General features: G+C 42.3%; 1 protein-coding gene across 11 annotated transcripts in view; it reads left to right on the plus strand.

Annotated features, from left to right (window-relative positions):
* TENM2 (teneurin transmembrane protein 2) overlaps positions 1–20,196 on the plus strand; it is a 691,595-nt gene that overhangs the window by 623,212 nt on the left and 48,187 nt on the right. For all 11 annotated transcript variants that reach the window (XM_062629179.1, XM_062629180.1, XM_062629181.1 and 8 more), the window contains one exon: positions 13,411–13,557. In XM_062629179.1, coding sequence (XP_062485163.1) covers positions 13,411–13,557 — 147 coding nt within the window. The remainder of the gene's footprint in view (positions 1–13,410; positions 13,558–20,196) is intronic.

The raw sequence follows: 20,196 nt of genomic DNA on the forward strand, positions 1-20,196 counted from the left end.
GTCTGTCTCAGCATGGCTTAAACTGCCAAATACAGATGCAAGGCAACCAAGTCAAAACCTAGTTGGTCCTTCTGATAGCTTCAGTGGAATGGAAAAGAAATACTCTGTCTATAAGCAGAACAACTGAAGTCTTTCTTTCAGAGAAGTAAGGCCATGTGTAGTGAGGCGAGGCCAGGAGCAGAGCTGGCACTTGCATGATCATGATAGTGAATATTTTTAATGTAAAGCAAGCAGAGCTTAAAGAGTCCTCCCTCTTTCAAATTTCTTCCAAGAGCATGTTAAACCTCTTGCCTTTCTCGGGGGTGAAATGGTGAAGGTTACCTCCCTAGTACATCAAAATCAGTTCCCCAGATTTATTTAGAATTTAAATATCAAGGCAACTGGCTGTGTTTGGAGGATTATGAGTTTTGTTCCTTCACCACTTAGGCAGAAAAAGAAGGAACAAAAAGAGAGCTGCCTGTGCTTTGTCTGAGCATGCAGGGTTGAAAACAGTTCATTTGTGAAAACAACTTTATTATTTCTGTAGCTTTTATTAGTTATTTGTGCAGCTGGTAGATACAATGTTGGAAAATTTCATGATATACATGAGGCTTATGTATATTGAAAAGAGATGCAGAATGGATGCAGAGCACTTTAGAATTAAAGGCTTGTTTATAAAATGTATTTTATGTAGTGAAATCGTCATCTTCTATCCTACAACTGCCAAACACCCCAGCATACGCAAATACAGAACTCAGAATGCATTGTTTATGTATTTTAATTTCTTTTACATGCATTGCCTATGTGGCAGAATACTGCTGCTATGCCATGGGCAATATTTCATCCTTTACATTGGTACCTATTTAAAGTCCATAAATTCTAGCTTTAATATATATGAGATATATTTATGCTAATGTTCAAATGACCATTATTTTTTGTCACTTCTAACCATGTTTTAGTGTCACAAGTTTTAGTATTCCTGCAAACCAGAAGGGGTTCAAGCAGCATTTAGTGTATGTTATCAAGGCTTTTTTCATTCCAAACTACCCCACGGTGCTTCTTAAAAACTTCTTGATTTTCTTCAGTGCTTTCTTTTGATTTTCCTTTGGAACTGCTGAAATGTTTGGACTCCGTAGTCTGAAACCCTACAGTGTGCAGCCATTTATTTGAATACATGTAATTAATACTTTAAAAGAACAGCTGCAAAATACATCTGTCTTTATAGTACTTTTCATCCTGAAGGGATTCCAAAGTTCTGTACCATATTTAAGGGATAGATGCTCATAGAATGTATTAATCTGTTACACAGTAAGGGAGGAAAATGAGAACTTAAAAGTTAAGGCTCATGTTTATTCTTCTGCTCGGGATAACCTGCACATTTATACAGGATCTGCATTTGCATACCTGAAATGTAATTGCTAAATTCTGTGCAGGCATTAATATCTGATGAACAGCAAGTAATTATATTTTGATGATACAGGAGAAAACTGGGATTCCCTGCCCTGAGGAGTATGAATTATACAGCTCTAAAACTGAAGGGATTGCAGATAATTGTCTTTGAAAGGGATGTCAGGGGGTCATCTAGTGCAGCCTCTTCCTCAAAGCAGGGGTAGTTATGAGGTCAGATATTAGACTTGGGCCCATAGTTTTTGGGGCAGACTTCCTACAGTCCTCTGTATTGCACCTTGGGTAGGCTGTTACTCACCACTCAGTGCCCTAGCTAGGTATCCTCTATAGTTTATTGAGCAACATGAGTAGTGTGTAACATCTGCTTGTTCTCACTACACTGCCCTACTTGTGCATGTAGGTGTGTGGGCACACATCCCATTTCCTCACAGCCCTGAATGTGGACAGGATTATAAATGCTGGTGTAAACAACTGTTAAGTAGTACTGGTGTAAGGGAAGCAGTTTGGTCACTGTAAATGCTGGCTTAGTTTAGTAGGGCATTTTGGTTGACTTAACTCTGTTTTGTAAAGGTATTTATGTATTAAAGGAGTTATGGTCAAAGAAATGCAGTTTGTATTTAGAGCAGAAGTGGGTAATAGGTGATTTTTATTTATATATATATGTAAATTCTTACTTACAGGGTGAAAGAATTAATTCCTCTTGTATGCCCTGTGTGGAGGATTTGAGAATAAAGGTATTCTGAAGTCAATGACTGAAGTGAGGAGTGTGAGTGTCTTCCCCCAAAATCCCAAAGTGCTTTAGATCTGGGATATTAGTTTAGTTTTAGTAGGACTTTATAAAAACATTTGGAAATTAAAAACTTGTTGTTAGTGATATTTGGCTAGAATGGGTACATCCAAGGGCTGCTTCTCTGCGGAATGGTCAGGCACCTGCCTGAAAGGAGCATTCTGTTTCCAAGTTATTCACTGCCTTTCAGACAGAAGTGCTAGTCAGCCGTGACCCTTATAAGAGGCAGGAAGGGCTGTAAAACTACCAGCAGCAGTTTGTAATCCAGGGGTTTTCACCATGCGTGGTAGTTGCTTAATGCATAGAAACCAGTGAAAACCCACGCTTTTCTGAAGAACAACCACAATGTTAATTTAACTATTATATGAAAGGCTCAGGTACAGCAAAGTGCCATGAACCTTGAAGCTGATTGAAACCCATGTAGTTCTGTTGAATTTGGCTGAATTTTGCCGGTGTGGACCAGCTTGTGTCCTGGCCCTCAGGTGAGAAGCATGGAAAACCGGTCTAGGCAGTGAAGGAGGATGTGATCCCAAGAGGTCTAGGCACTTCAGATTTAACAGTTAATTTTACATTACAGTGTGTCAGTTTTTCTCAGACAGATGAGTTTGCAGGATTTTTAGTATACCTTGTGTTTGACAAGGCTAATGCCAAGGCCTTGTCTGTAGTGTCAGCTTTTGTGTTCTGCACAGCATACCTGTTAGTGGTTGGGTTGTTATCCCTGTTTCTGTGTGGGTGATGCTCCTGTGGAGACCTGGGTTCCCATATGATCATTCTGTGTTAGGCCATCATTTCCAGAATGCTAGAAACAACTTTATTGTTTCCATATTTAATTGAGAGACCTAGATGTTGATGTGAATGTGCAAACACAGTGGAAGACAACGCTTAATTACAAATACCTTGTTGGCAGGGTAGGTTTAGCTCTACATAAATGCAGTTATATTTACTGTATCTATACACTGAACTTAACAGAAAATGTCTGATTTGACTTGACTTGGTGTTGACCTTCTCTGCCTCTGCACTGAAACTTTGTTGTAACAAATAATGTTGCTCAGAAATACCTTCTGAGCAGTAAAGCCAGTGATTGTGTTTTTCCTTGAAAATTTAAAGTAGAATAAAAAGCGTTGGGTGGCATTTGTGTCTGCAGACAAGCTAGCCAGTGACAGTGTAGTCTTCTCTGCTGACCCATCAGGGCATTTATAGGGAAAAAGAACATCTGCCTCACTGGAGGGTTTTCAGTCCAACAAGAGATCTGGGAATACTCTATACTGCCAGACAAAGGCTTGGTGGCAACGAGCAATTCTGCCCTTTTCAAGCCTGATCTTGTACTTTTTATATCAGTCTTAGATTGTAAATCTATGGAATTTGGGCCTACCTTTGTGGCATCTGCATGTAAAAAAGGATTTAAGGAGTTCAGATCTGAGCAGGTGAAGGGTTGGGCTTACTTCTCATTTTATACACTGCATTCACAATATCATTACATTGTGTTCAACTTTGGATAAGCATGGCCCCATGCCATCTCCATCAGCCATTCTGGAAGCACGGAATAGAGTAGCAGCATCCTTTGGTATCTGGGCTCTGTATGAAAACTACATAAAGGAACATGAAGCCAGAAATAGCTTTAAAATCACCTGACTTCATGCTTTCCTCCAAAGTTAGAATAGAATACTACAGGTACTTCAGTAAGCTGGGTATGCTTCTGAGTTCATAAATCATCCTAGCTGTTAATAAAAGTCAAACTAGGGTGTTGCATTGTTTTCTATCTGAAACAAGGAAAAATTGGGTTCCTTATGTTGAATTTTATAAATTTCTGTTAGCCAAATGAAACTGAGCATTTGAAATCAATCTAGTGTCTAGGATTTGACAGCACAATATCAAATATCCTTTTGCCAGGTACAGATATCACTTAACATAAGAGGTTTTTGTATTTTTTTTCTGTTTGTCTCTCCCTGTGACATGGAGAGGGTAGAGTGGGTAAGGAGTATAGAAATGTGACACAATTCTGTGTGTCAGCATATATGGGATTCTTGAATCTTTTTAGTTAACAAGTGTATCTAAAAGTATACCAGCACTTTACCAAGACATTTATTCAGAAACCTTCAAATGTGTGTTTTTGAAAAGCTGTGACTGCCACACATTTCAAATGGCAATAAAGCAAATTGCATTGTGTGCAGGGAGGTTGGGGAGCAATTAACTGTGTGAAGCCTAATTTTTATGAATGAATTACTAAAACTGCCTGCCATAACACTGTGATTAATGTAGGAATTTGAGTTGTTACTTTGTATCTATGTTGTATATTATTTTAAATATGAGGTCAATGTTTTGCTTGTTACTCTTCGATTGACTGAATTCGCACATCCTGTCTGATAGGTCACTTTATTATTACCCTGCTACGAAACTATTTATAGAGATGTTATTTTAGAGATAAATCCAACTTGAGAAGGCTTCTTTCTCAGAAATGATATTACATATTACAAAGGATGGTGCCAGTCCCTGTATCCGATATCAGAAACATTAATACAGTAAAAGATTATGGTTATGGTACTGGTTTTATGAATGCATTTTTACCCAGAATTATATTCTAAATGGATTTTGTTGCAGTAAGATTAATTTGAAAGAGCCAGCTATCTTAAACACAAATTTTACTGCATCTTTTATGTACCTTTTTATTGGGCATATGAATAGGAGTTGAATGAGAGTCTTGTTTGAAAATACACTGCGTGACTTGAATGTGCTGCTAGGGTCGAATTTTAGCTTGTGCTCAGAATCTCAGCAAATAATCTGCTCAGCCTGTAGAAGAAACTGCATAGTTATGCTGGGCTGCAGCAATGTCTTCTGTCCATGTGTTTTATGTAACTACTTTGCTAATGCTGGTACACATCTGAAACTCACTGCCTGATCACTGACTAAGCTGTTGTGCACAGAGTAGGTTTCTGTGAAGGATATGATGTGTTTCCATGTTAAGGTTAGCAGTATGCAGTCAGCATGCTGCCTGCACACCATGCTCAGACCATCCCTTACCCCTGGCCACCCACTGCAGTTGGTGAGTGATGTGGGGTTGTGTGGTGGCAAGATAGCATGAACGTCCCACATCTGCAGGAATAGATCTGGCCTCCTGGCTGCAGCAGAACACTTGGTCTTTCAGCATTGCAGAAGCTTCCCAGTCGTATGACTAAACTTCAAAGAATCATAGAATGGTTTGGGTTGGAAGGGACTTTGAAGGTCTTAGCCCTACTTCTAGTTCCAACCCCCATCAAAAAAAACTTGCCATAAATGCAGTCTTCCTTCCTTCATAGAATCGTAGAATCCCAGACTGGTTTGGGTTGGAAAGCACCTTAAGATCATCCAGTTCCAACTCCCTGCCATGGGCAGGGACACCTTCCTCTAGAGCAGCTTGCTCCAAGCCCCTGTGTCCAGCCTGGCCTTGAACACTGCCAGGGATGGGGCAGCCACAGCTTCTCTGGGCACCCTGTGCCAGCGCCTCAGCACTCTCACAGGGAAGAACTCCTTCCTTATCACTAACCTGAACTTCCCCTGTTTCAGTTTGAACCCACCACCCCTTGTACTATCGCTGCAGTCCCTAATGAAGAGTCCCTCTCCAGCATCCTTTTAGCCGCCTTCAGACACTGGAAGCTGCTCTGAGGTCTCCACACAGCTTCTCTTCTCCAGGCTGAACAGCCTTCTTGAATCTGTCTTTCTTATATACATAAATAGCCCAACTGGGCTCAGCTGAATCTTTTTGCATATGCTCAACCTTCTGAGCAGTCATGGATTTTTTGACTATTGATCTGTTTGGTTTCCTCAAGTCTCAGGACAGGGTAGCACAAACTCACCCTCTCTTCCCTGCTCAGCTGCTGGCAGCTTGAAGGTGGGGGGAGCGGTGGTGGTGGGTGTAACACCAAAAGCTGCTGGTAGTTAGAGAATTCTATTGGTTGTGCACAAGAGGGAAACCTCAAGGGTGTCTCCCCTTAAGAAAGTAATGGGAGCCCATCTGCTTAAGTCACTTAAAATGAAGTTGGATAGAGTGGAATGTACTGCTGGGAACAATCCCTTGTCAACAAGGCGAGATGCTGTGACACCCGTGGGGGCTTTATTCAGTCTCAGACTTTTGTGACCTATATTGCAATGTGAGCTTTCCTCCCTGTTTCGGGGGTTTTGAGGGTGTTTTTCTGTATTTTTTCTATAGTTCTTGTTCTTTGGAAAGATGCAAGTGATGACTTCTCTTGAGACTCCCTTTTTAATACCAGCAGATCCCCTTTGTGTGAGGTTTACTTCTCTTCTTCTGAACAGTCACACATGGTGTTCCCACATTTTTCTGTTTCATTGGGAAAGCTGATGTTCTCCGAGTTCTTACCTTTACATGTGAAAGACAGAAATTGCATAGATACGTAGCAGACAGAATTTAGAAAGAAATTCTGTTATGACATACGTATCCCAGGCAATTTAAGAAGCCTTACTTAACATTTGTAGTTGTCTGCCTCCACAGAAAGTATTTGAGTGGAGGGATTCAGGAGTTTTCAGTTCTCAGCTTCCCCATCTTTTCAGCCTCTTCAATAAATAAAAGTCTAGCTGGCCCATTCTCTCAACTCAGCATGTATTCCTCTCTCCCAGCACATCTGTGAATAGTTATTCCATACATCCCTTTGTTCGATATCTATCTTAAAGAAATATGGGGGGTGTTGGGTAATTTTGAAACATGTTTTCTCTAGAATATAAAAAGGTAAAAAAAAGCAGCAGCAAGGAAGCCAGTCACAGCATCTTGGTGAGAAATGCTTCAGTGCCACAAAGCTTCCCCTGTGTGTGCGTGCGCTCTGAAACGCCAGCCGCGCTGCTGTGGTACTTGAGCAGTGACACCAGGTTTGTGCTGCACTGAAAGGTCTGGTTCACTCTTGACCATTTGTCAATTTCTGTGACTCTCCTGCTTTGAAGACCTGAGCTAGTGCTTCTGCGTGGCTCTCTGGCCATGCAGAGCTGTCCAGACGCACTCAAAGGGGCCTCACCTCTCACTCAACCCATACTATTTTGCATTAACATAGGTTTAGTTACATGGTTTTGGTTAGAGTTTATTTTTGTCAAAACGTTACTCTGTAGAAAATAGCTCCTGTGTGCTTAGCATAACACTATGCGTCATTTTATTTGTATACCCTTCCTTGGCGTTAACTAAGCCCTGCAGGCTTTGGAATTGAAGGATTAAAAAATAACAATAGCAAATAAAAAGCATAATTTTATTTTCAGTGTTGCTAGGTACCTCGTTCCATGTACCTCATTTATTATTTGCGAGATAGCTGTAGGCATACCAGCAACTCACTGAAGGAGTGAATGGAAAATATGAAAACAGTGATTATCCTCTAAAATCCAAATTAAACAGGCTATTGTCACTGCTGCTTTTCTGTAATTTCTCTGTATTCTGTAGGTACCATCATCAGACTGCTTTTATTTGTTACAGTTCTGTAGTTAACAGCTGTAATGAGAATAGGATTTAAATGTGATTTAAATGTAATTTAAATGTTGCCCTTGAAACTCACATGTATCTTGTGAGCAAGAAAATTCTCTGCTGTACAACATACATACTCTCTACTGCTGGGTATCTTTACTCATAGGACCACCTGGTCCAGCATCAGTTCAGGTCAATGGACAGATTTCACTGACTGCCAGTGGGCTTTCGGTACGGACATGTGAAATGAGGTTAGCTGGAAAGACAAACAAGAGATAGTGTGTTCCAGACTACAGCTGCACTACACATACGGTGCAGCTTTGGATCAGAAGGATGCAGCAGGTGTAACCTCTTGATTTATGTCTGGTTTTCCATGTACAAACTGAGTAAAGGCTAAAAATACTGTCCATTTCTCTAAGTGGTTATAACATATCACCTAGAGTGATTCTACTTTTTCTTTCCTCCCTATCTCCTATTAACCTTTTTACTTTAATTGTACAGAGAGGCTACCTATTCCTTCAAAGATTGAAAGCATTAAAAAGAAGAAGATTTCTCTAATTTCTCCTTCCCTGTCTGCCCTTTCCCTTCCTTCATTTTCTGGAATGATTTGCCCCAGCATACGTGGAAGTTCTGATGATTAATGAGGTTTAGACTGAAACTACAAATTATTCAGACAGTCTTTATATTTTGATTTACTTGAAATGTTTATTTTGGAGTTTTAAAGTAGTTTATGCAAAGGAAAATCTATATATGCCTCAGTAGCTGGGTACACATGTATTTATATACCTGGAGCTTCTGAGTACCAATGGAAAAGGTACTGAAAAGGAAACAATGAAAAGGTACAATGAAATTGAATGAAAGGTAAAAATTCAAATTTGAAAATTGAATTTGATTTGAATTTTTCAAATTTGAAATTGAATGACAGGTAAAAATGAAATTGAAGGTACAATTTTCAGTACAAGGTACTAAAAAGGTACAGTGAAAAGAAACTCCATGTAAAATTTACCCCAAAGTGGATAGAGTCTATGAGGTACTGTCTACCTTCCAGAAATTTATTTGCTGAGTCAAAAAATGAATCAATCAATCACCTCATCTTTAGCCTCAGAATAATTTTACTGTAGATGAAACCTATGAGTATTCTCTCATAAATATATCCAGACCTCTGGAGATCACCCAGTGCAACCCCTGCCAGGGCAGGGCACCCAGAGCAGGTCACACAGGAACGTGTCCGGGTGGGTTTGGGATGTCTCCAGGGAGGGAGACTCCACAACCCCCCTGGGCAGCCTGTGCCAGGGCTCTGCCACCTGCAATGTAAAGAAGTTCTTGCTCATGTTGAGGTGAAACTGGTTGTGGCTTAGTCCACAGCCATTGCTCCTCATCCTGGCACTGGGCACCACTGAAAAGGGGCTGGCACCATCCTCCTGGCACCTGCCTCTGAGATACTGATGTGCACTGATGGAATCCCCTCTGTCTGCTCTTCTGTGGACTGAACAGGCCCAGCTCCCGCAATCTCTCCTCATAAGGGAGATGCTCCAGACCCCTGAGCATCCCTGTGGCCCTGACTACGGCAGTGGTGGTTGTTTTCTAGATTCATTATTTGTTTTTCTGTTGTGGCTATGAGAAACACTTTAATTTGTATTGTTATAGCATCTTCTAGGCCTCTCATGGACTGGGGCATTGTGGAGCTACAAACAAGTAACAAAATCTAAGTGCTTCCATACAGGAGCTTTCTTTTCCTAATTTGTCTAAGCAAAGTTCTCCATCCTTTTTGATCCTTTTTCTCCATTGATACCGAGAATGTGAAAAAGGATCAATGTAGTAACTGTAAACATAGAGTTGCAGTTGACTAAATATTCCTCATCCTATTGACATGTTCTCATTTTTCATAGTGCTTTGGTAAGTAGTGTCCTATTTTTCTGATAATACATTATTTACTTACCATCCTTGGCAGATCCTGTTCCTCTTGGTAATAGGCACAGTCAAGAGACAGAAATCTAATTGATTCCTAGACAAAGGAATTCAACTATTTTATGGCAAAGTTACCACACTTTTCCTTAAGCCATAGTCTTCACATGTTGTTATCAAGTATTTGTGCTATGTATCACCAAAGCTCCTCTCTCTGTCACCATATGTGCATGGGAATGGATAAGCTGAAGAAATGTAAGTGCTGTTTTACTTGTAAATAGGTATGTCCCTGTATTAAAGCCTCAGTTAGCAGTCCCCCAGGCAAGTCACAGGTTGCAGTAGTGTCAATCTAGCACTTTAAACAAGCACTTTCTTCTTTTTTTTTTTTTTACCTAGCTTTTTGACATTTTTCCATTAAGTATACAATAATAGAAAAGATGAGTAGAATTTCTCTACACACCAGGAATAGCAGCCTGTCTGCTTAGCACGAAGGGCTCTTTTCTGTGCCGTGACTGAGAGCTTCATACTATGGCAGATTATTTCTTAAGGTTAGATGTTGATAGCCCTTCTCTCTAACTGCCTTGTTCTGTGAGTGAATTCATAAGACAGCCAGGAGGCAATGCAGTGTTCTGTGTGAGCTGGGAGTGCAGCATGAAAGCAAGCTGGAACAGAGCACTTGGTGTTAGGATATGCTTCGTACAGTGTGCATGTCCAGCAAAGACTGTATTGTATGTCCAGCTGGGAGAACCAAGCACTTCCTGAGGCTCTGGAGGCTCCTCAGTTAGACATTTTGTGACCTTGCCCAGTGTCAAAACCTGCTGGAGGGTATCAAGACCCATTAGCCACATGCAGGTGCTGTGTGTGACCAGAATGTTCATCAGTACTAATCACTGCGCACATGCACATATAGAAAGATTTAAATCGAGTGTGCTATTCAGTGCACTGCCCAAATATAAACTGTTTTTAGAAGAAAACTTGTTATTAATAGATCATAGTGGAGCTCTGTTGTCAGCAGAGCTGCCAATACGTCAACAGGCTGTTAGAGCAAGTTTTGGTCTAACAAACTATAATACTATGTAAATATTTGCTTGAAGAAACAAAGTTATAAACAGAAATGCATATATGCACACATGTATATATGGGAACACACGTAACCATGCCAGATGTCTAAAGAGTTGTCCATTACTTAGAACTCTTTTGAAAATTAATACAGCATTCAGTTAACAGATCTTTTAAGGAAGACATTATTGTCAAAGTACTTGGATCTTATTATAGTCAACTGCTGGTTTTTAACCCTTCCTTCTGATATTTGTGTTACTGAAGCACCAAGTCTGTCTTTGGAAGGCCAGAGTTTAAACAGACACCATAAAGGTAGCATAGTGTTACCTAGCAACACCATGTCTAACCCAGTGATGCTTGCTTCTCTCTTTAGACTAAACGCAAAGTCATGTCCCAGCTGCACGTAAAACTTTCAGAGCTTTTGCTAGCTCCCCACTGTTCATGTTTTCATCTTGCTCATATGATGCAAAGCAAACTGCTTCAGTGATTTAATTCTCCTCGATGCCTCATCCTGTGTGTATATTCACAGTTACTCTTTGGTTTCCATTTAAAACATATAATTTGTCCTACAGTATGATGCCTCCCCTCAAACATTATTATTCTGGTCATTCAAACAACCTGACAAATGAAAGAGAGGAAAAAATGCCTTGAAAATATATTACCTGTGCTGCAAAATAAGTGCAATTTTTTTATAGCTAAGCTATGTAATGCCAAAGTAACCTTACAGTTAAGTGAAAGGGGGCTGTATTTTTTTTATGTGCAAAAGCCCTGAAATAAAATTTCTAGGACTTGTTTTTAGCTGCTGATAGCTTTCTGCGTAAAATATACTGAATGGTCTGGCAGAGGCCTGGTGTTTTACTCCACAGAGCTTTGGTGGAGATGAAGCTGCTCTGCCAGTGCTAGAAACGATGCAGTATCTGGCACCTGGGTAGGAACATGCACAGGAACTTTGGTTGCTGTTATGAATAAAGAGCCTTTTCTGTGGGACAGTTGGGGTCTCAGAGGTCTCAGCCCAGCACCTTCATCAGGCCCAACATTCGTTTATTTTTGGGTTTTTTAAGGAATATAAGAAACTTTCCTAATCATATCAAAAATTAATGTGGCTGTAGACTCCTTAATCACTATAAATGTCTCAGGTAACAATGCAGTGAGGAAAAGTAAAAGCGGATGCTTACATAGTGTGATAGAGTCGTGTGAGTACCAGGGATACGAGGCAGCTCACTGCTCCCACACAAACTCTTGAAGCAGTGTGAAAACCAGTACGGGATAGGAGGAGCTTCCCTCCATCAGCTGGCTACAGCAAAGGCAGCTGGGAGGAGCAGAAAGACACAAACTCAGAGCTGTGGCTTTCTGAACAGGTTTGAGGAAACACAGAGACAATCTGGTGATCTCTGGAAGGCTGCTCAACCTGTAGCACTGCTAGGAAAGCTGTGCTGGTTTGACAGTTGCTCCTGTTCCCAGTCACCTGTGGAGGCAAAGGGGCACAAAGGCAACTGTCATCTTAGTCTTTCTCCAGTGATGCACATCTGAAGTGGTGCTGCTCTAACAAAACAGACATATTTGCTTTCAGGATATTTCCTCCTTCACAGCTGCTGCAAAGAGTATCCACACTCTGGTGGGGTGCCCATTAGCTCTTTGGTGCTCTTAAAATGCCTGGGGAAGTGGAGTGCTTACTTAATAGTCACCCCTTGGGATTATGGTGGCAAATGCAAAGGACTAACCCAGCCAGTCAGTGAGACCTGAGAGGGCTGCAGCAGGTCCCTGCAGACCTTGATGCCAACAGTGACTCATCATTGCTGGTGCAGGGGAAGATGAGAGAGCATGAAGCTGTCTGAGCTGTTTGGAGATTAATTTTCTGCCCAAAACCATCAGCAGTGAGATTAATTATTCCATGTCCTCTGGTGGTGGTAGAGATGGCAGGATTATCTACTTCCAACCCAAACAAGGGAGTCCTTGAATGACTGGGACCCAACATCTATTGTCAGTAAGGCAACATGAAAAGGTGTGATGAGAGGTCTGCTGCAGGAGTCATAAACCTTCTATCACCTCAGACAAACAGACATGCTTGTGTGGATTGGGTGTTGATGCATTTGATTGTAGATATGAAGGCTGGAAATTGTTTTTCTTACCCTTTCTTTTATAGTGAAGAGTCAGTAAGAGACTTAGTTTCAGGAAAAAGCAGTCAAAGTATTCTGTTACCTATAGACATTCTGGTAGAACATATAAGCACCTTAGCTAATGAATATTTTTGATTTTAATTCAGCTCATGCTATACAATGTCATGAGATATCCATAGTCAATTCAGAACAGGCATCTTTTGGGGGATCTCTCTTCAACGTGCCTTTTGGAAAGCATGGAATGTTGTCATGAGTACACTTAGTGTCTTTTTAGATGGCTGCTAAAAATACTTTTATAGCTATTTATTTAAACTGTGTTTAGGGAAGCTCTGGAGAATTCTGCAATGCACAATACAAAAGGCACTCTGAACATTGACAGGCTTGTTGAAGAAGACGTTCTCCCTCACGTACGTGTATCCACACACGTACATTGGGAAAAATAAGAGGCTGTGATCTTCTGTCAGCAGACTGTAATTTCTACCAACGCAAGGTCTTAACCTTTACTGGGTCCCCAGGGTACACATTAGGTCTGATGGCAGGAGTGCTCCTGCCTTCTGGCTTGAGTCAAACCCCCATTGCTCTGAGGTATTCTATGGCTCTGGGCCAGGCGAGTGCTTGTCCCGCCAACAGAACAAGCTCTTTTGTGTGCACAGTGATGTTGTGACCGGTCTGAGCGGCAGCGTGCGCCGGGGCCTTGTCCTCACCTTCTCCATTTCTTCAACCAGATGGGTGCCCCGACCTGTGCAACGGCAATGGGAGGTGCACGCTGGGCCAGAACAGCTGGCAGTGCGTCTGCCAGCCCGGATGGAGGGGGCCCGGCTGCAACGTCGCGATGGAGACGGCCTGCGCGGACAGCAAGGACAACGAGGGAGGTGAGCACAGCCCCGCGGCCCCGGTCCCCGCGCAGCAGCGCGTTCCACCGCTGCCCTCGCGAGTCATTTCCTTTCAGAAGGACCTGGGCTGTTGTTGCTGTCAAGTGCTGCTCACACCGTCACCAGGGCTGAAGGGCCCTCTGGAGATCACCCAGAGCAGGGCACACAGGAGCGTGTCCAGGAGGGTTTGGGATGCCTCCAGAGAGGGCTCTGCCACCCTCAACGGAACGAAGTTCTTGTTCATGTTGAGGTGAAACTGGTTGTTGTTACATTTCTTTTGAAACAAATTAGACCAAGTGAGCTGTGGCCTCATGCAGGGACATGGTGACCCGCAGGGACATGGTGACCCGCAGGGACGTGGTGACCCGCAGGGACGTGGTGACCCGCAGGGACATGGTGACCCGCAGGGACGTGGTGACCCGCAGGGACGTGGTGACCCACAGGGACGTGGTGACCCGCAGGGACGTGGTGACCTGCAGGGACATGGTGACCCGCAGGGATATGGTGACCCGCAGGGACGTGATGACCCGCAGGGATGTGGTGACCCACAGGGACATGGTGACCCGCAGGGACGTGGTGACCCACAGGGACGTGGTGACCCACAGGGATATGGTGACCCGCAGGGACGTGGTGACCCACAGGGACGTGGTGACCCACAGGGACGTGGTGACCCACAGGGATATGGTGACCTGCAGGGACGTGATGACCCGCAGGGATGTGGTGACCCGCAGGGACATGGTGACCCACAGGGACGTGGTGACCTGCAGGGACGTGGTGACCCGCAGGGATATGGTGACCTGCAGGGACGTGATGACCCGCAGGGATGTGGTGACCCACAGGGACATGGTGACCCGCAGGGACATGGTGACCTGCAGGGACGTGATGACCCACAGGGACGTGGTGACCCGCAGGGACGTGATGACATGCAGGGACGTGGTGACCCGCAGGGACGTGGTGACCCGCAGGGACGTGGTGACCCGCAGGGACGTGATGACATGCAGGGACGTGGTGACCTGCAGGGATGTGATGACCCACAGCACAGGTCAGGAGCGCACGGGCAGGCACAGTCCCACCCCAACCCGCTGAGCCTGGGTGCAGAGCATGGCCCCGGACAGAGCTTTTCCTGTGGGCTGTGGGCACAGGTGAACGGCAAGGCAGCTTCTGGTGTGCACAGGCATCGTGGCTGGCTGGCCAGGACATTTAGCAGTGCTTTTCCTGCTCTGTGCTGGAGGCCAGGGTCACGCTGTCGTGTACACAGCCTGTGTATGTGGCTGTACTTGCTGTCATGTTCATGTGCCAGACTTTGAAGGGCTGAGCGAGGTGAGCTGAGCAGTCACATGAGGTAAGGCTCTGCTTACTGTCAAAAACAGCTGTAGCATATCTCATTTTGCAAAGCTTTCCGTGGTGTATGTTCTGTGGTATTTCCTAAAACTGCAAGGAAATATTTGGCTTATTTGAATGGCTGCTTCAAGAGTAAAATTGTCATTAAGATTAGTGCTTTAATTCTATGGAAGATTTTAGGGTGTGGAAATTGTTCATAAGTCCCAAACTGAGGAACAGGTATATTTGGGTTTGATCGCATGATAATAACGACATCTGAGTATCACCCACTAGCTTAACCTGTAACTCCTCTTAGTTCCTAGGTTTCACATGTGATCAGTGCTACAGAAATACTTGAAAAGTTCTAGAGCTGATTCAATTTCAGAAAACTGGAACTTGCTTTATCTCTGTGACTGAATTAAGACCAGAATCTAACTGCCAGATTACATTAGTTGCCTTTTAACTCTACAACAAAACCCACTAAACTTGTGTTAATATCCAGTGTAAGAAACTAAAAGCTGAACTGCTCAGGTTTGCAGATTTGACAGGCTTTGAAGATTATGGAGGAAAATTTGGATATGTCATCAGATTCCCATCAAAGTAAAGAATGAATATGGAAAACATTATCAGAAGTACTTGTATAAGACATTTGTTTACCTATCCAAGACCATATTCTGCACTTGTGAAACGGGCAAATGGGAAAAAATGACCAGTAGGAGCATTCAGCTGTTCATCCCAATTTCGAATTGCAGAATTCTAAAAGTCTGTCAAAATCAAAGAATACATAGAATAAATATGCCTACAACAGATGTGTAATATTAATCAGCATTAATGTGGAAGGTGCGTGGTTTCTGGTTTGCCCTAATTGCACCTCAAAGAAAACTGTTTGGTCTAGCTGAAGGCTAGAAAGATTGAGGGGAGAACACTTGGGTCGTTGAAGGTTGCTTGCAGGTTGAAGTCATGTTTTTCCAGAGGCTGGAGTGGTTGCTGCTCATTGTTCCATGTCAGAGTGTAGATGGTTTGGTAGTCTATGCCTGTTCCAAGATCCAAACAACCTCAAAAGTCCATTTGACCCACACGTTTCACATGGGGATTTTATGATAAAGGCAGAAATGAATCCTTTGTTTTCTGACCCTTAGCTCAGGACTTCAACCCAATGGTCATTACTACTCTCCAACAGCCTCATCCTCATTAGGTTTCTGTAGTCTTTCTGCAGGGGAGAGCAGGAGATGTCCAGCACGTGCTCAGCTGCTCTTTTACATACACTTGTAAGCTGTACCTGAAAACATGAACAGACAAATGCTTTATCTCAGCCACGCCATGTTGTGTGCACAGCTCAGGTGGCGCAGGCTGCATGCCACTGCAGAACTCTGCTGTCTCTCTCATGCCTTGGTGATTTTTGCTGTTTCAGTTTGCTTTATTGTATTTTGAATTTCTGATTTCTTTGAAATGGCATGGGGTTCTTTCCAATATGTGCTGTAAGGACAGAGTCTTTGTCATTCCCATCTGTTTGGCAAACCATCAGTCATAAGAGTGACATCAAAACTCAAAACTGGATATAACATTAATTACTTAATACTTGCTATCTTAGAGTGCAGTTCTGCCTTTGCCTTACTAGTCTTTATGTGTCTGGTTCACTACATATCTGGCCAGGGACACATCCTGTGACCTATACATTTATCAGTGTTAACACAGGGGAGAGCACAGGAGTGTGCAGGAACGGGGAGGAAGGAAGGTAGGAAGGAAGGAATATGTACTCTGTGCTTCCAGCTGCACCTTTGTATAATTGTGACTGAGCATATAAAGGAGCAGATAAAATTAAGTTTTCCCATTAGACAAAGCTGGAAGCTGTACCATGGGAACCAATGTTAAAGATTCAGCTAGTTACCAGAACCCAAAGTTTTATATAAAGTGCAAATTTCCTCTCCTCCCAGTCACTCTTTCATTTGCAACTCAACCAAGTTTATTTGCAGCAAAATGTTGAACACGCCTGCTGCTCCATTACCAGCATTGCTCTGCTAACATAAGCAAGTTATGTTAAGTGGAGTAGTAGTGAAGATGCAAGCTGTTCTTTCAAAATGCAGTAAGGTATCTAAAAATACAGTTTTTGCCTAAATGAGATCCTTATCTGGACAGCTGAACTTCCTTTCTTTCTGTCCCTCTATTCATGTTGTTAAAGTAAGTTGCCTCAGCAAGTCACTCGGATCATTTACTGCCTTCCATTCTTCCCCATGCAGCAACAGATTTAACATATTTTGGAGCATTTTCACTGTTCAGCCATTCTTACTGCAATTGTATCTCACAATCACATTCAAAGGCCTTGGGCCAAGTCTTCATTTCATGGATGTCAAGAAGAGCATTGCCACTGACTCCAAAGGGATTCCCATTTGTCCTGTTTTGTCTCATTATCTGCCACAATGCGAACTCTATACCATAGTTCAGAAGGAGAAAAATGAAAGATTATACTTAATATTTTTCTTCCATTTTAGATTAATGCCCTTTAGTTGGCTTATTCCTAGAAGAGGCAGATGTGTCCCTGTCTTGCTGAGACATACAAATCTTCATTTTAAATGGGATGTCAATGTGCATTACTCAGATAAATAAAATGGGTTTCCAGAGAAGAGTGTCCAAAGCTGTTCTCTCCTCCTCGGGCTGTTCAAGTAGAACTGTGCATGATCCAAGGTAGCACTGGGAAATTCACTTGTATCTGTCCTTGCCATCCTATGTCAAATCTAGAGATGGGCTTAACTGGGCCTTCATTATGAACCTATTCAGGGTAACTATGGTGTGTAGGGTACTTTGCTGAAAAAGCTTGGAAGTCCCTTATTTATCCGTTATCTATTTATGTATCTTTAAGGGGGAAGCTGAACTGAAAAGTAAGGGGGTTCTGGCACTGACTCACTTTTAAAATCTTTCAAACTTGGAAAATGTTTCTGTTTTCCAAATCACGTTTGTATTACACAATTTACTCACTGTGGCCACTTCTAAATCTAATCCTTTCCTTAATCAGTCCCTCAGTAATCTAATAGTTATTAAGCATCTTTTGGAGGGATTAGAAATAGCTTTATTTTAAGACCTGTAATTGTGATTACAGTGTATAATCCCCCCAATAGACATGTATAACCCATTTAAATCATTGTGGATTTATTTTAGGAAATTAAGGGATTAGAAATGATATTGTGAGGAATGGGAGAAGGTACATTGCTTTTTAAGTCATTTCTTTTGATATATTCATAAGGAAACCAATATTTATACACATCTTTTTACAATAACTATTTTATAATAAATTGCTTGTTCCTAAATTGAAAAAGGTTTCTGGTATCTCATAACAGCCTGTATAAATTGTGCATTTTTAACTAGATTTCATTTTAGACCTTCCAGTGCCTCCAAGTAAAATGGACAATGGAATGTATAGCAAAAAAATACTTATTTTCTAAAGAACAGTTTCACTAGATGTTGAATGCAGATGATACCAGGAGCTCATGCTTGAGGGGCCTTTGTTCTGAATTTAGTGGGATAATTTGGGACAGCTACTTAAGAACTCTGTCCTCTTCCCAGGCAGCCCTGGCAGGAGCCCATACTGCCCTCTGGGGTTGCTCCTTCTAGGCTTTTCTTTTCCTTCTTTCTTCTTTCTCCCACCTTTTATATCCATTCAGAATTACTCATGTTTATGATCTTTATTAGCCAGACAGTAAAAATTAGGTAATCTCAGAGAAAGATGAACAGAAACTAACCCAGGTTTTGCTAAATGGGTTTGTTTCTGATTTGATCAGGATGGAGAGGACAGGTACAGGCAGGGTAAAAAGAAAAAGAAAAATGCTTATATCATGCCACAGATCACATTTCGCCTCAAAATGTAATTATCTGGATTAAAATTGGGTGGTGAAGAGAAAGAAGCTACCCATGGCAGTATAGAATGCTAAGCTAAATGGAATGAGGAACTCCTTGTTTGTTATGCAAAGTGGGACATTCTTTTCAAAACACATTTTAATTTATTTCCACTTGGCTTTCCAAAGTGAGCTGTGCCTATCTCCGAAAGGAAATTTTGCCCTGCAGTTTGTTACTATATAGCTGTAACCCCACCAAGAAGTACAGTTGGCAGTAATTCTGTTTGGCACAATACATTAAAGATAATGAATGAGGGAAAGCAGCTCTCTGCTCCAGTATGAATTCCCTTCAATTCAGGAGAAAAACACATTTTTAGAGAAGTTCACCGTCAGGACAGTGCACTTGGCTGATTGAAAGGCTGTTTATTTGAGTTGTCTTGGAAAACTCATCTCTGAAATTAGACAGAAAGAAAATAGAAAGAAAAGAGAAGTGTCTTTCTGCAATAAACATTTAGAAAAAAATTGCTCTTAGAAAATTACAAATCCTGTGACTTGATACTGCATCAGGCTTGTGACATTTAAGATAATACAAGTATTTCACAGCACAAAGGCAAATCATGTAATTTAGCTTGCCTCAACAAGCATTGCCTCAGCAGGGTCTCTAATTCAGCACAGACAAAAGATTTTATGAAGTTCTCAATATAAATACCCAGAATACTCTTGGCACAGAAAACACCTTCCCAGAGCCTGTACAATAGTCAGTTTTAGAACATTAAATGTAATGAGTACTTGAAATCTATTGTGGATGGGGGCCAGAGTGAGTCGTGTAGGCTTGAGTAGAAAATCTGTATCAAAACTAGACATTATGTGAGTTTGACAAGAGCTAATGAGTGTGCTTGTCTGTGATTTTGCTAAAACTCATGTCAGCCTCTAATCGCCTTTACACACATTAGCCAGCTTATCCTTACACTGTCCCTCCTGGGATATGTTACTACAATAACATACTCTTATAACCCCATGGAGAACTGAAAGCAAGAAATTCAGTGACTGCAAATTCCATGGTTTTAAACGCCCCCTGTCACTGGGTAAGTGTATGTGGGTGCACTAGAACTGAACAAAGAGTTTTGTCATGATTGTTCTCGTCGTGGAGCCCTCCAGGTCAGCTCTGCTCTAAGCCATATGCGGAGCATAGAATTGTGGAATGGTTTGGGTTGGAAAGGACCTTAAGATCATCCAGTTCCAACCTCACTGCCATGGGCACGGATGCCTCACCCTGGATCATGTCGCCAAGGCTCTGTCCAACATCAATTGTCCGTTAGTATTCACAAGCTGTGTACCACCACTCTCAGCGTGTAGCTGGAGCTACACCTGCAGTAGTCATTTCCAGCTGGTGCTCTTAGGGATGAGGGGTTTCCCAACTGCCAGAGCTCAGGGCAGCACAGGGATCCTGAGTGGGCAAGGGAAATGAAGCTGTTGCTTACCAATGTCATGT

This window comes from Pezoporus occidentalis, unplaced genomic scaffold (genome assembly GCF_034315485.1).
Source record: "Pezoporus occidentalis ecotype Australia unplaced genomic scaffold, CSIRO_AGI_Poc_V1 ctg33, whole genome shotgun sequence".
Taxonomy (NCBI): domain Eukaryota; kingdom Metazoa; phylum Chordata; class Aves; order Psittaciformes; family Psittacidae; genus Pezoporus; species Pezoporus occidentalis.